General features: G+C 45.9%; 1 protein-coding gene across 1 annotated transcript in view; it reads left to right on the top strand.

Moving 5' to 3' along the window:
- The window catches only part of AGPAT5 (1-acylglycerol-3-phosphate O-acyltransferase 5), a 490329-nt gene that overhangs the window by 152108 nt on the left and 325258 nt on the right, over positions 1–12963 (top strand). Inside the window, exon 3 of the mRNA XM_069235809.1 lies at positions 7040–7155. Coding sequence (XP_069091910.1) covers positions 7040–7155 — 116 coding nt within the window. The remainder of the gene's footprint in view (positions 1–7039; positions 7156–12963) is intronic.

The following is a 12963-nucleotide window of genomic DNA, read 5'->3' as shown; positions in this document are numbered from 1 at the left end:
TAATCCATTCTGGTCTTCGTGTATCAAAGTGTGCATGTGTGGAGCTAGCCTGTTGGCTAGTATTTTGCCAAGTAGTTTGCAATCTAGATTTAGCAGGGACAGAGGTCTGTAGGACCTAACGTCGGTGGGGTCTCGTCCCTGTTTCGGGAGGACCACTATCATTGCCTCTCTCATTGTGGGGGGGAGAATTCCGTTAACCTCCGCTTCTTCAATAACTTTTAGGAGACGTGCAGTAAGGTGTGACGCAAAGGTAAAGTAATATTCTGATGGCAGGCCATCTGTCCCTGGAGCTTTGTTTCTAGGTAGTTGTTCTAAAGCCTTGTTAAGTTCGCCTAGTGTAATAGGGGCCTCTAGTGACTCCTTGTCAGCGTGTGTGAGTTGGGGCAGGGAGGAGTCCGCCAAAAAAAGACTCGAGTTATTGGAGGGTGCATGATGTGCGTGAAGTGTATAGTTGTGTGTAGTATTCCCTGAACGCATCATTTATTTCTTCCTGTGTGGTTGCTAGTGCGCCTGCGCCTAACCCTATTGCCCCAATTGGAGGGCATTGCCGTTCCTCCCGCAGGAGCCATGCGAGCAGCCTGCCCGATCTGTCGCCTTCCGCTTGTAATCTGGTCAAGTGATATTTGTAGTCATGAAGGCGTAATGTGGCGTCGGCGGCTGCGTATTCTGCGCGCGCATCTTTTAATGACGTGTATGGTGTTTCGCTGCGGGCCACTGCATTTTCTAGTGCTCTTAATTTCTTCTCCAGCTTGCTAACTTCTGCATGGAGCGTTCTTCTTACCCCCCATGTAGTGGAAATACAATGCCCACGAGTCACTACTTTGTGTGCGTCCCACTCCGTTGCTCTTAAGTTTGTGGTGTCCGCGTTCAATTCCCAGTACTGTTTGAGCGCTGTTTTCAGAGCGTCTGTGAATGCAGGGTCCTGCAGTGCTTCCACTTGTAGTCTCCAGGTTGGGATCGCTTGACTCCTCCTGCCCCAGTCTAGAGTTATTTTGAGTGGCGAGTGGTCTGATAGTGTTTTAGCTAAGTATTCAATCCCGTTAGTTACTGTGCAAATGTCCTGGGTGCCCCATAGTAGATCTATCCTGGTGTGCACCTTGTGTGGTACAGAGTAAAATGAATATTCTCTGTGGTGTGGATGCTTCATACGCCACAAATCATAGAGGCCCATGTTGTTGGCCCATGTTGCCAGTGGGTGCCTGGGGTGTCTATTAGCCGCTAGGTGTGTGGGGGGGCTGGACCTATCCAATGTCGGGTCCGGCGTATTGTTAAAATCTCCCCCCCATATTGCGGATGTTGCGGGGTTCGCCAATAATGCTGGGGTAAGCGTGTTCAGGAACTCAGGTAGCGCAGTGTTAGGGGCGTATATTCCTATAAGTGATAGTTGTTTGCCGTCTAATTTACCCTCCACTATTACGTACCTACCCCCCTGATCTATCCTGTGTGATGTTTGAAGAAATGGGACACTCTTTGCTATCCATATGAGGACCCCCCTCGCGAAGGTTGAATTAGATGTACCTACAATCTGTCCTCCCCATTTGTTCCGCAGTTCTTGTAGGTCTGGATCCCGCAAGTGGGTTTCTTGTAGGATTGCAATGTGTATGCCCTGGCGTTTGAGTCTTGCGTGCACCCTGGTCCTTTTGCTATGATTCCCGAGGCCCCTGACATTCCAGGTGATTATGTCATATTTGCGTGCGTTATAGGCTGTATGTTGGGCCATGTTTATTTTGTAGTGATGCAACTAACATTCTGCTCCCTGGTAGGATCCGAGCAGTTTTCTCCCTCCCCCTCACCTCGTCGACCCTGTTTCCCGCCCCCAACCATGTGTCCTGTGTTATGCGCAGATCCGCGGTGCACGAACTAGTGATTACCCTCCCACCCTCCCCAACTGGATCCCATCCCCAACTGTGAACCGACAAAAAACTGCGCACCCCGTTGGGGTGCGAACTAGGCCGTGTCCATGTGGATGTCTGCGGGGGAGCAATGATACTATCCAGGTGCGGCTCATAATAGGGGCTCGCATCCTTCTGCAGACACAGTCTGCAAGTATTGTAGGGCGTCCCCAGGTCGCAGCTAACCATCCCTCCCCCCGCCGTGTGCCGCCACCATTTACGCGCAAGTTGAGTACAGGAGTTGGCTCTAAGAGCAGCAAAACAAGGATACATAATGTCAAGCGATATGTCCAACCGCAACCAACAAAGCACACAATGTACAGTCCTGCTCTCCTTCTATGGCGGCGGATCTCGCCCTGGTGGCCGGTCAGCGGCGCTCGTTTAGAGTATGTCTGCGGACCGGGGGGTGATCTCCGGGCCCTTCAGCGACCCGGTTAGTGTGGAATCCGAACTTATTGACTCCGATTCCGAGCCCTCCTCCTGTTGGGTTCTGAGGGCCTCGAAAGAGTTTTGTGTCAGAAGGGGAGTTTCCTTCAGGACCCTGGCTCTCTCTTCCGCAGCCTGTTTCACCGTGGGTTGACCCCCGGGTCGCCTCTTGGAGCGTTTCCGTGGGGACGCTGTGGACCAGCTTTCGTTGATTCCGGTTTCTTCTCGGGGTTGGGCAAAACCCTTGGCATGCAGCCATGTCCAAGCGTCCTCCGGAGATGTGAACATGTGGGTGCGCTCATCTGTTAGTACTCTTAGTTTGGCGGGGAATAGCAGAGCATACGTTGTCATGCTCACGGAGACGTGCGTTGTCTTTGCACTTCCTGAGTGAAGTCTGGATAGGCGTGAACAGTTGAGTCCTCATACTGAAATGGGCCTCTACTGCGAAATTGTTGGAATATCGCATCCCGGTCTCTAACGTTCAGGAACCTGGTTATCAGCGGTCTTGGGGGCTGGCCCGGTACTGGGGGGCGTCCGGGAGTCCTGTATGCTCTTTCAACTGAGAAGAATTTCGATGGGGCTCCATTCAAGACCACTTCGGCTAACCATTGTTCCAATAAAATCTCTGAATTTTGATCTAATGATTTTTCCGGAAATCCAAGAAACCGAATGTTGTTGTGTCGTGATCTTCCCTCCGCCTCTTCTGCTCTTCTCTGCAGTGTTTTTACTTCTAGATCCAGGCGGAGAATTTGTTTTTGGTTGTCCGTTACTTTGGGGCTCATTTCGTTTAGCACCACCTCCGTTGACTTCACTTTGTCGGATAGTTTGCGGTGGTCCGCTCTGAGGATATTTAGGTCTTGTGATACCGTGTCTATTCTATTTTCCAATGAAATTTTAGTTTCCATGATTGCTTGGAGTACTTTCTCAAATTGTGTGGAGTGGGCCAAAAGTGTAGATTCCAGTGATTGTAAAGTGGGTATGGATTGCTGGTCCCCAGGCGCTGGTCCATGCGTGCCCCGGTCTTGACTCCTCGCTGATTTTGATCTCCCGGCCATTTTGTCTCAGTTTGTGAGTCCCTGTTCCTTCTGCGCCCACGCGAACTCCCACGGTCCCCGTGTTGGACAGGTATGGAGGGCCGTATATCCGCTCGGATCCACACCGGAATACGCTTCTAGTTCTTAGGGTTGCCGACCGCCCTAAGTTCTTTGATGTGAGTTCCAGGCCCCTCCACCGGCACCGGCGGGAGGGCGACGGATGGCAGGGCGGGGGGGGGGGCGCGGCGAAGCCCACGCGCCCCCAGTGTTACTGCAGTCGACCTGGACAATTCAGGGCCCGGGTGTGGGCCCCTCATCCTCACGACGTCGATCGCCATGTGCGCGCTCCTTCATTTGAGCTTTCATGCAGGGTTCTAATCCCCGTGCCAGGGGAATGATGGTGTACATAATTTACTGCAGTGAGCGCTTCCCACGTGGCCCACGAGCGTTCAAAAAAGTTGCCGGAGCCACCAGTAATGTTCAGGGGGCGTAGAGAGCAAGCCCCCCCGCCGATCCCAATCCGCCGGCGCTCCAGACGGTCAAGGGGAGGGGGGCACGCCTCGCAGCCAGTCCGAGGGCCAGGGGGGGGGGGGGGGACCACCAAGAGTCCTTGTCCGCAACTACACCGCCGCTCCGCCCCGGGCCAGCAATGGAAAAAGTTATCGAGGGGGAGGGGAGGGGGAGCAGCCCAAAGCGGTGCAGGGCCCAGCGGCGGGCCTGCTGCCCTCCCGCCAAGGGATCCCCTCGCCGCTGCACCCCCACCTCACCTTCGGGGCTCAGGAACGGAGCTCCGGGCCTCGCTACGAGGCAAGATGGCGGCCGCAGTTCCCGAGGCGGCGTCGTTGTTCAGGAACCTCCTTTCTCGGCCACACAGACGCCTCCGTAACCGTCGACGGGGGGAGAGAGGTTCTCAGAGCGGGTCCCACTCTTGTGCGAGGATGTTGGCGTCCCCGGGTCGCCCTGCAGTTATTTTGGTGGCGAGCCCGAGACGGAGCACTTTCTTAAGCGTCCTTCCCGGTCGCCATCTTGGCTCCTCCCCCCTTCACGGGAGGACCTCTTAAGGCATCTAGAACTTGTGAGGATCCGGACACATGGCATATAACTGACAAGGAGGAACAAACTGGTGCCAGGTAGAGTAGGCCATTATAGACTACCTTGGACTTGAGGTAGGGAAGGTATGCAAATATTTGATAGTTCGAAGCAAGACTTCAACCTGTATGTTAGAGGGAAATGTTTGCTACACAGACTGAAGTTAGACTCAAAAGTTACTACAGAAAATGTACTGCCAACTATGGGGCCACAGTGAGCCTGTTGTAAGCCCATTGACATCGAAAACTAAACTGATTCGGACATAGGAGTGTTAATAGGCTTTTTAGGAACTGAAGAGAGCACTAAGCAGTGCACCTGTACTGAAGGTACCTCACCACAGCCAATCCTTTATTGTACAGACTAATGAGTCAGACAAACAAGTTGGAGCAATACTAGGTGGGCTTGATGCCATGGGGAAAGAGTATTCAGTGGCATTTATTAGTCAGAGACTACTTCTTAGGGAAAGGAAGTGGGCAACCATTGAGGAGTGTTTTGCCCTAGTATGGCCTTTGAGGCTCCAGCTGCTTCTCTTTGGTACTACATTTGTGCTTCACAAAGACCATAAGCCTCTTAAATGGTTGGCAGTAAAGGTTGAGGATCCAGAGTTACTGACATGGTCAATCTCTTGCAAGACTTGGAGTTCACAGAGGAGGAAACATAACTTTGGAATGAGCCACAGGAATACTTCCCCACCATTTTTGCTGATCACACAACCTTAAGCCAATGGAGGAGTAAGTTTCCAGGTCGTCTGATCGGAGAGGGGCATCTGTTGAGACAGGAATGTCCCAAGCATGGGGTAGAGTTGTTTTGCCTTCCCTACTGCTAATAACATGTATCCTGGTTTCTGGAGTTTTAGCTGCAATGTCACACTAATCCAGTGTGCACCAAGACCTGTCTTTGACCAGAGTCTGGTTCTGGTTAAATGGCATGATGGTAACTTTTTTTTTATCAATTCCTAAGCTTTTAAAAAGGCCTAGGTTTACATTTCATAAAATGGAGAAATGTGTTGGCTGGCCGGATGTTACAATAAGCAGAGAGATTTATTGTGAATGAAAAAGAGATATTGACATTTTTGTTGCATAAATGTGATACCAGTGACTGATAAAGGCGAAACCTGGTATAACATTTATTGTAAAGACCAATAGGATGAATACGTTTGTCTTTAGTATGAGTCTGGAAGACAGACTGTGAAAGAAACCAACCCTTACCAGTTCTGAAAGTACAAGCAGAATATCCACATCGTCTCTCTGCCATCTCTATATGAGTGGGAGCTGTTGACCCACTTGTTCCAGTTCCAAATTATTTCTGACCAAGGAAGGTGTACACCACATAATACCCAGAGGACCACTGCGGAACGTGAGGTGGTGTCTGTCCCACAGCTAGCTTCCCAGAGCTGAGAGGTCATCATGTGAAGTCTGGTGCAAGAACTGCCTGTCTTGTTCTGGAAACTCCTGATAAGTTCTACCTCAGCAACAGTGAAGGAGTGAGCAGACACCCACAGGAGGAGCTGGCTGCTGGTGTGGCCAGAAGTGATTGACCCTGATGTTACATTAAACCATGCCACAATCATGATTGGTGTGCTATCAACTAAGAGATGGTCACGGAATGCAGTGCAGGAACTACATACAGTATTTCCAAATTATGCCCAAGTGGGTCACATTCAGTGAACATTCTGTTCTGGGAATTCTGTGATGGGAGGACATTCTCTGACAGTTGAAGGCGGACTCACTCGATGCTTGGGATTAATGTCCTTATAATTTGGCTCATCGAAGTAAGTTATCAGCCCCACTTTACAAGACGTTCTTGAATGTTTTTGGGAGTAACTGCTCACAGCTCCTTCCATACTTCATAATCAGTTTCTGTTCGCTGCCACTCTTTACAAGTGTGAATGCTGAGAAAAGACCCTAAGGAAAACAATAATAGTCCAGCTGCACTCGCCGCCCTTTCAGTAAAATATCTGCCTGACATAAATAACCTTGAAATAGTGCTTATGCTTATTTACATTGGGGTTCAAAGTGATAGAATAGTTAGATTGTTCATTTCCAAAAGTCTCCTTAAATCTGTTAATTTTGGTTAGTAGTTTCATTTGTTTTGAAATTATATCTGGGCTCACTCTGTATGAAGCTAGGATACTACTGTTGTAGTTGTAAGATGAGTTAACTGACATGGTGTCCTCATGTTCTGTATACTGCATTTCTCAAACATTCTCAGTCATTCTGAGTTGAAATATTGTATCTGTACTCACTTATCAGTGATGTACTCATGGAGAGGCATTTATGTGAAATAGTTTGACACCCATCTTGTGTCCTTGTCTGTACTGTACACCTTCTTGGAGACAATCTTCAGTTGTTCTGAAAAATGCTCTAGAATTGTGTGCTAGAGAGAGACTAGAAGAGCTATGTGCTTTGTTTACCTTTTTTTGTTTATAAATTACACTTTGAAGTGTCTGGAGGTCATTAATACCATACGAATCCATGAAAGCAATGGGCTCACTGGTATTGTGCAGATAAACTACTTCCATTGTTGTTGAAGAGTATAAATATTTGAATATTAGTTTAATTTGGCCTTCTCTTCTAATTTTTATGTTTGTCTACACAGTTGACTGGATTATTGCGGATATGTTGGCAATTCGACAGAATTCTCTTGGTCATGTACGGTACGTCTTGAAGGATGGATTAAAATTTCTGCCCTTGTATGGGTGGTATTTTTCCCAGGTAATTTTATCTTTAGCTCATTTATACATTTCTAAGCTTGTAACAGATATAGGGCTTTGTTGTTTGTTATACTTTCCAGTTGTCATGTTGCCATTAGACCTCTTAAGAAATGAAAACAGAATTGAAGGTAACAGTTCTGTTTGTCTGAAATTCCCTTTATCCCCTTCAAAAATCTCGTTTCGTCTTGCAGGAACCCTTCAAGAAACACGCAGGAGGCAAAATTAGAGTGCGCCAAAGTTGCTGATCATAATACTTCTAAAACAAAGTTATTCCATATTTAACTCTTGAGTGTCCAAAAATCAATAATTTGCGTCTCTTAAGCAACAGATGCAATCCGGAAAATTAAAGTGTAACCTTGGTAATCAACTCTAACGGGAAGCAGTCGTTCTTCTAGCATTCATGTACCATAATGTACGAATCAATTGGCTGCATATGACTCACAGCAATGAGTTTAATGTTACCATTACTTGTTTTGCAACACATTTAGTTCATTCATTTTAAAATTACATTTTGTGAATCCTAGAGAAAAAATATTTGCCATTATAACCCACGCGTCTCCATCAGTACAGTCCAGGCCACATAAACGATTCTATTTATATATAAGCCACATGAAGGATATTTGGGGGATATGTGCAGGAACTTCCTTGCCTAGTCCATTTTGAAGTTCTGTGCACAAGATACTATTTCTAATTGTTGGCCAGTGGATTCTCAGCAGATTGTATATGAAAGTACTGGAGTCTTTATCATAGAATATTTACCTTCTTTGAGTATCTTTTTAATCTCACTTTTATTATATTCATTTGTTTAATCAAACACTTTAACGCTGCAGAAAGTCACAATATTTACCAGACAGAGCGCAAATCCTTTGAAATGCCCTCATGAGTATGCACACTTTACTTTATTTTTATGCTGCATTTTCTTGTCACCCTTTCTTCTCTCTGCCATGTTAAGCCTCTGTGCTTCCTCCTTGACCTAAGATCTTTTCTTTCTTTGGACATCCTCTTTCTTCATTCACATGCACCAGTCTAAATTGACACACCATTTCTTCAATGTTGGGGTCTTATCTGTTGGCTTCCCAATTTCCTAATAATTTCTGTATGTGCAATTATTAATCTGTTTCCTCAAGCTTTTGTGCATACCTAGACAGTGGATCTTTGCCACACATGCTGGTAATAATAACATTGTGGAATTTCTAGCTCATTTTTAGGACAGTGCAGACCCAATCCCACTATCAACTTAATGGTGGGCCCTGCCACGTTGTCTGAAGCAGAATACCTATTTTCCCTTAATCTCGGAGGCATACTTATAATTTCACTTTACTCATTTTTATTAACCTAGTTCTGATGCAAGACTCTAAGGCAGTGGTTCCCAACCTTTTGACTTCTGTGGACCTCCAGTTTATCATTACTAGAGCCCAGGGACCCCCACTGAATCTTTATTGGAATCCAGGACACCCCCCTCCCCCCCAACTGAGTCATTATTGAAAGCTGGGGACCTAATCTGTTAATATTGTTGAATTTTCTAAGCAGTCACGGACCCCCTGAGGAGGCTTCGCAGACCCCCAGGGGTCCACAGACCACAGGTTGGGAAACGCTGTTCTAAGGAGTAGTGTAGGTTGCATCAACCCAAGCCCTTTTCTAATCGCTAGGTCTTGTGGATGTTATGTGGTCACCACCCATTTCGTGTAATTCGTCTGTGACATACACCACTGATCTTGATGTTAGCAAAGAGAGCGTACGTGGAGTGTTGTTGATTAGGGCCTAATATAAACTCTTAATATTGTATTTTGGGATATTCTTTCAGTCAATATCCCATGCTTCAGAAGGCTACCATATACCCTTGGGTTTGATATGAGCCCGCTGTTGACGCTCCACCCTTAATTAAGGAGGGCCAATGGGCAGGAAAGGGAGAATCCTGAACTTTAATGCTCTAACAAGACAGAAGTGTGCTTACCAAAAATGAATGTGTCCTCGTGTAATGTAACTGGTGCTCATGTAAAGCACTCCAATACCTTTGGGTCGAATTACTGCTATATAATACTGGAAAAGAAAAAAAGTGTGCTTTTTACCATTGTAAAAACATGAAACTAAGAACCACTTCTGCATATTCCTAACGTCAGAGATTTAGTTCATGGCCTTGTAGTATTGTGACACAAGTACATTCCTTCCTGAGAAAGCTAGAGATAAGTTACATTTTCACAAAAGGACATAGGCCATAGTTTGCATCTGAATTTTGATCATTTTATTAAAACAAATAAAACACATGAACATGTGCAGCACTTGCACAACAAATAAAAATGCATTTTTCTGTAGTTTGACAAGCGCTCTGGTTAACGTGGCCTAGTTATGCTAACTGAATCAAACCTACAGTAGCCACTATTTTCTAATGAAATATTTCACTTCTACAATTCCTCCTAGTCCTCCCCCGATAATTTTTATCTTGGTCATCTTTCTTGATTTTATCAGATAGCCTTCTTTTACGCTCCAGCGTTTTGTAGATTTCAGACTTCTGTTCATCAAGACCAATCTCTTCATTTCTCCCATCGACTGCTTCTCGTTCCTGCAATAACATTTAAAATCCTTAACAAAAACTAAATAACACAATTTGAACATTAGAACAGCCATTATGAATATAATGTTGTTACCATTGAAGGAAATATCTTTATTGGTATTTCTTTTCCTGTCCCACTAATTCATAAACCTATTTTTCCTAGATCCCAGGTTCTCCTAAGTGCTAGACCTGGCCTGCTCTGTAGAGGCTCCCCAGATTTTTGCCTTCCTCTGCCGAACCAGTTTTGGGGCTTTTAGAACTGTGTGCACTTTTTCCCTCCTAACCAGTGGTAAAGTGATTGAGCTTTCTCACTAAACCATGGTAAAATTGGCCTACACCTAAGTGGTACATCGAACTTGTTTGTAAGTTCCTGGTATATGGCACTACATGTACCCGGGTCCTGTAACTTAAATACTGATAGTTGGTGGGGGAAACGTCCTTAACCACGCATCCTTAACTACGTGGACATTTCCCACGCAACCGTAACCACGCTTGCCGGAACAACAAATGGCTTTTTCTGTACCTTAACCACGCATGTGCTAAACTACACATATGTGTGGTTAAGGCACAGAAAAAGCCATGCATTGTTCGGTAGAGGATGCGGAGGATGTGGTGAGGTAAGTGGAGCAGGGGTTGGGGGGTGGATTAAGGGATTTGTCGGGCAGGCTTTTTTTTTTATTTTTATTTAAGAGGTGGGGGTGTTTGGTTTTTTTTGTTTTTATTTAGGGCTCAGGGTAGAGATGGGTAGTTTATGTTTAAAGGGGTGGGGAAAGGCTTGAGGGAGAAGGGAGGAGGGAGGAGGAGGAGGAGGACGGCGAATCGGAGTGGACTCGGTGAGGTAAGTTGGGTTGGGGCAGCGCTAGTGGGTAGTTTTTAGCGGTGGGGATGGATTTAGGGCGTAGGGTGTGTGGGAGTGTCAGGATACTTTCGTTTTTAGCGGCGGGGGGTCGGGTCATTGTTTTAGGGTTCAGGGCGGGTGGGGGAGACGAGATAATTTAGTTTTTAGTGACGGTGTCGGGATAGTTTTTTGATATGGCTTAGGATGGGTTGGGGATCTCGGTAGTTTACTTGTTAGGGGGAAGGTTTTAGGGCTCAGGGCGGGTTAGGGGTGTCGGAGTAGTTTAGTTTAGTGGTTGGGTATTTTTTTTTGTTGTTTTGTTTTTAGGGCTGCGGGTGGGGTGTTGGGGTAATTTATTTTTTTTCCAGCTGGAGCAGAGATAGTATTTATTTAGGGCACAGGGTGGGTGAGGGGGTTTGGGTAGTTTAGGTATTAGCGGTGGGGATAGTTTTGAGCCTCAGGGCAGGTGGGGGAGTTGCACGAAAGAACCATGTATGCTGTTTTGCATGCCGTTTCCACACATACCTTTACTAGGCATGATTTTACACCAAACATTCATTGTAAAGGTATGTGTGGTAAAGGCATGCGCGTAAACAACATGGTCGTGGTTCAGACCACGTTGTTAAGGCATGCGTTGGTCTGGCATGTGTGGTTCCATCATACAACCAGTGGGCTGCAACGCTCATTGTACCACCCACCAAAGTAGCTGGTAAAACACGTCTCAGGCCTGCCACTGCAACTTGTAGTGCAGTTTTGAACTGCCTTGTCAATCTCACAAAATAAACCTTTGGCCAGGCCTAAACCTTCCTTTTTAATACTTATTAGCCGCCCCTTATGTAGGCCCTAAAGGCTTATAGAGAAGAGTGCACGATATTTAAAACATAGGACATGTTTACCTATTTTTTCCATGTGCCGGCAGTGAAAACTTCTAAAGTTGTTTTTCACTGCTATACTATTAGCTTTCCAACAGATGCTGGGTTACCTCTTTAAACCTTTTAAGTGATAACATCATTTTGGGAACAGATAGTGAAATGCTGTTTACACTCAAATTGTGATTTTAAATCCTCTTCAGTGGTAAAGTTGAAATTTAAGGTAATGTTCTGAAAATGCCACTTTAAGAAAGTTACCATTCTTCAATGTAAATCAACTGGATTTCTACCAGTGTCAAGAGTCAAATGACCGTGAATAGCTCTTCTGTTGTGTGTTTATTTCCAGACACAAAGATAGAGGAGTCCTAGGTATGAGAGGAGTGGGTTTTTCTGGTAGGATGGCTGGGGAGGAGCTGTACCCTGCCCTGAGTGAACTTTAGAAGTCCCTGCCTTCAGGACACACTAAGGAACCAGACACTAGACTTGCCCTTGTCTTTGTTCCCCTCTGACAGTTTGGAGTTAGGCCCAGGGGAAAGAGGGATAACTGACCAGAACTAGTTTTGGGGGGGAAGTTAAGGAATTCCCAAACAGAAAGACAGGCAATAGAGATAAATATGGCATCTTCAGAATTTCACATCAGAACACTCCTGGACCTGTGCAATATTCAGATGAAGCACTGCCTTCTATCCAAATAAGGAAGACTGGACCTTCTTACTTTAACCCAGGATCCCCAGAACTGACTCCAAGCATCAGTTGGCTGACCTCTGTGAGGTGTAGGGGAAAAAGCTTCCAGAGGCATCTTCAACCAATGCAGCATCTTACAGGTCCTGATCAGCAGCTTTACTGGAATCAACACAGCGCAGCGTTGACAGATGCAGGACCTTCCATCTCGCTGCTACTGATCAGCGGCTTCACCAGTCCGACCGAGCGAAGGGTAGGACCGTGCATTGCAGCATCACGTTGCCCCTTCACCGAGGACAAAAAGGTACCACTGCAAGCAGGTCTAATCCTGTTGTGTTCCCAGCCCATACCCCAATGTAGTCTCCCTGAACTTATGACTTTATCCCAGTCCACCGCGACCAGGCAACCCAAGTTGGCACTTTGTGCTTTTTGGTGCTAGGATCAATAGGAAGTTTAAAGACTTGTATTTTTGTTCTACTGATTGGATTTTAATATTTTACTGTCATTTCTTGTATTAAATATTACTCTACTTTTCTAAGTTGGTTTGGGATTTTTCTTGTGCTTTTTTTCACCTTATTACTGTTGGAGTGCTGCATAAATACTGTACATGTTGCCTTTTAATTAAGCCTGACTGCTTTTGTGCCAAGCTACCAGAGGGTTAAGCAGAGGTTTATTTAATGGCGTTTGTGGTTCACCCTGACAAGGATTGGCCCCAACTCTCAACTCTCAACTAATTACCCACTTCCGTAAAGTAATCAATATATTTAATATACTCACTATTATCTGGACGATACATGCAACACTGAGTTTTCATAACAAGGCGGACACCTCTCTTTAGCCAAAGCATATGTAAAACCATGCTGTTATCTC

Source organism: Pleurodeles waltl, chromosome 5 (assembly GCF_031143425.1).
Source record: "Pleurodeles waltl isolate 20211129_DDA chromosome 5, aPleWal1.hap1.20221129, whole genome shotgun sequence".
In the NCBI taxonomy this organism is placed as follows: domain Eukaryota; kingdom Metazoa; phylum Chordata; class Amphibia; order Caudata; family Salamandridae; genus Pleurodeles; species Pleurodeles waltl.
The sequence above is the reverse complement of the archived record's forward strand: the minus strand, read 5'-3'. Positions and strand labels throughout refer to the sequence as shown.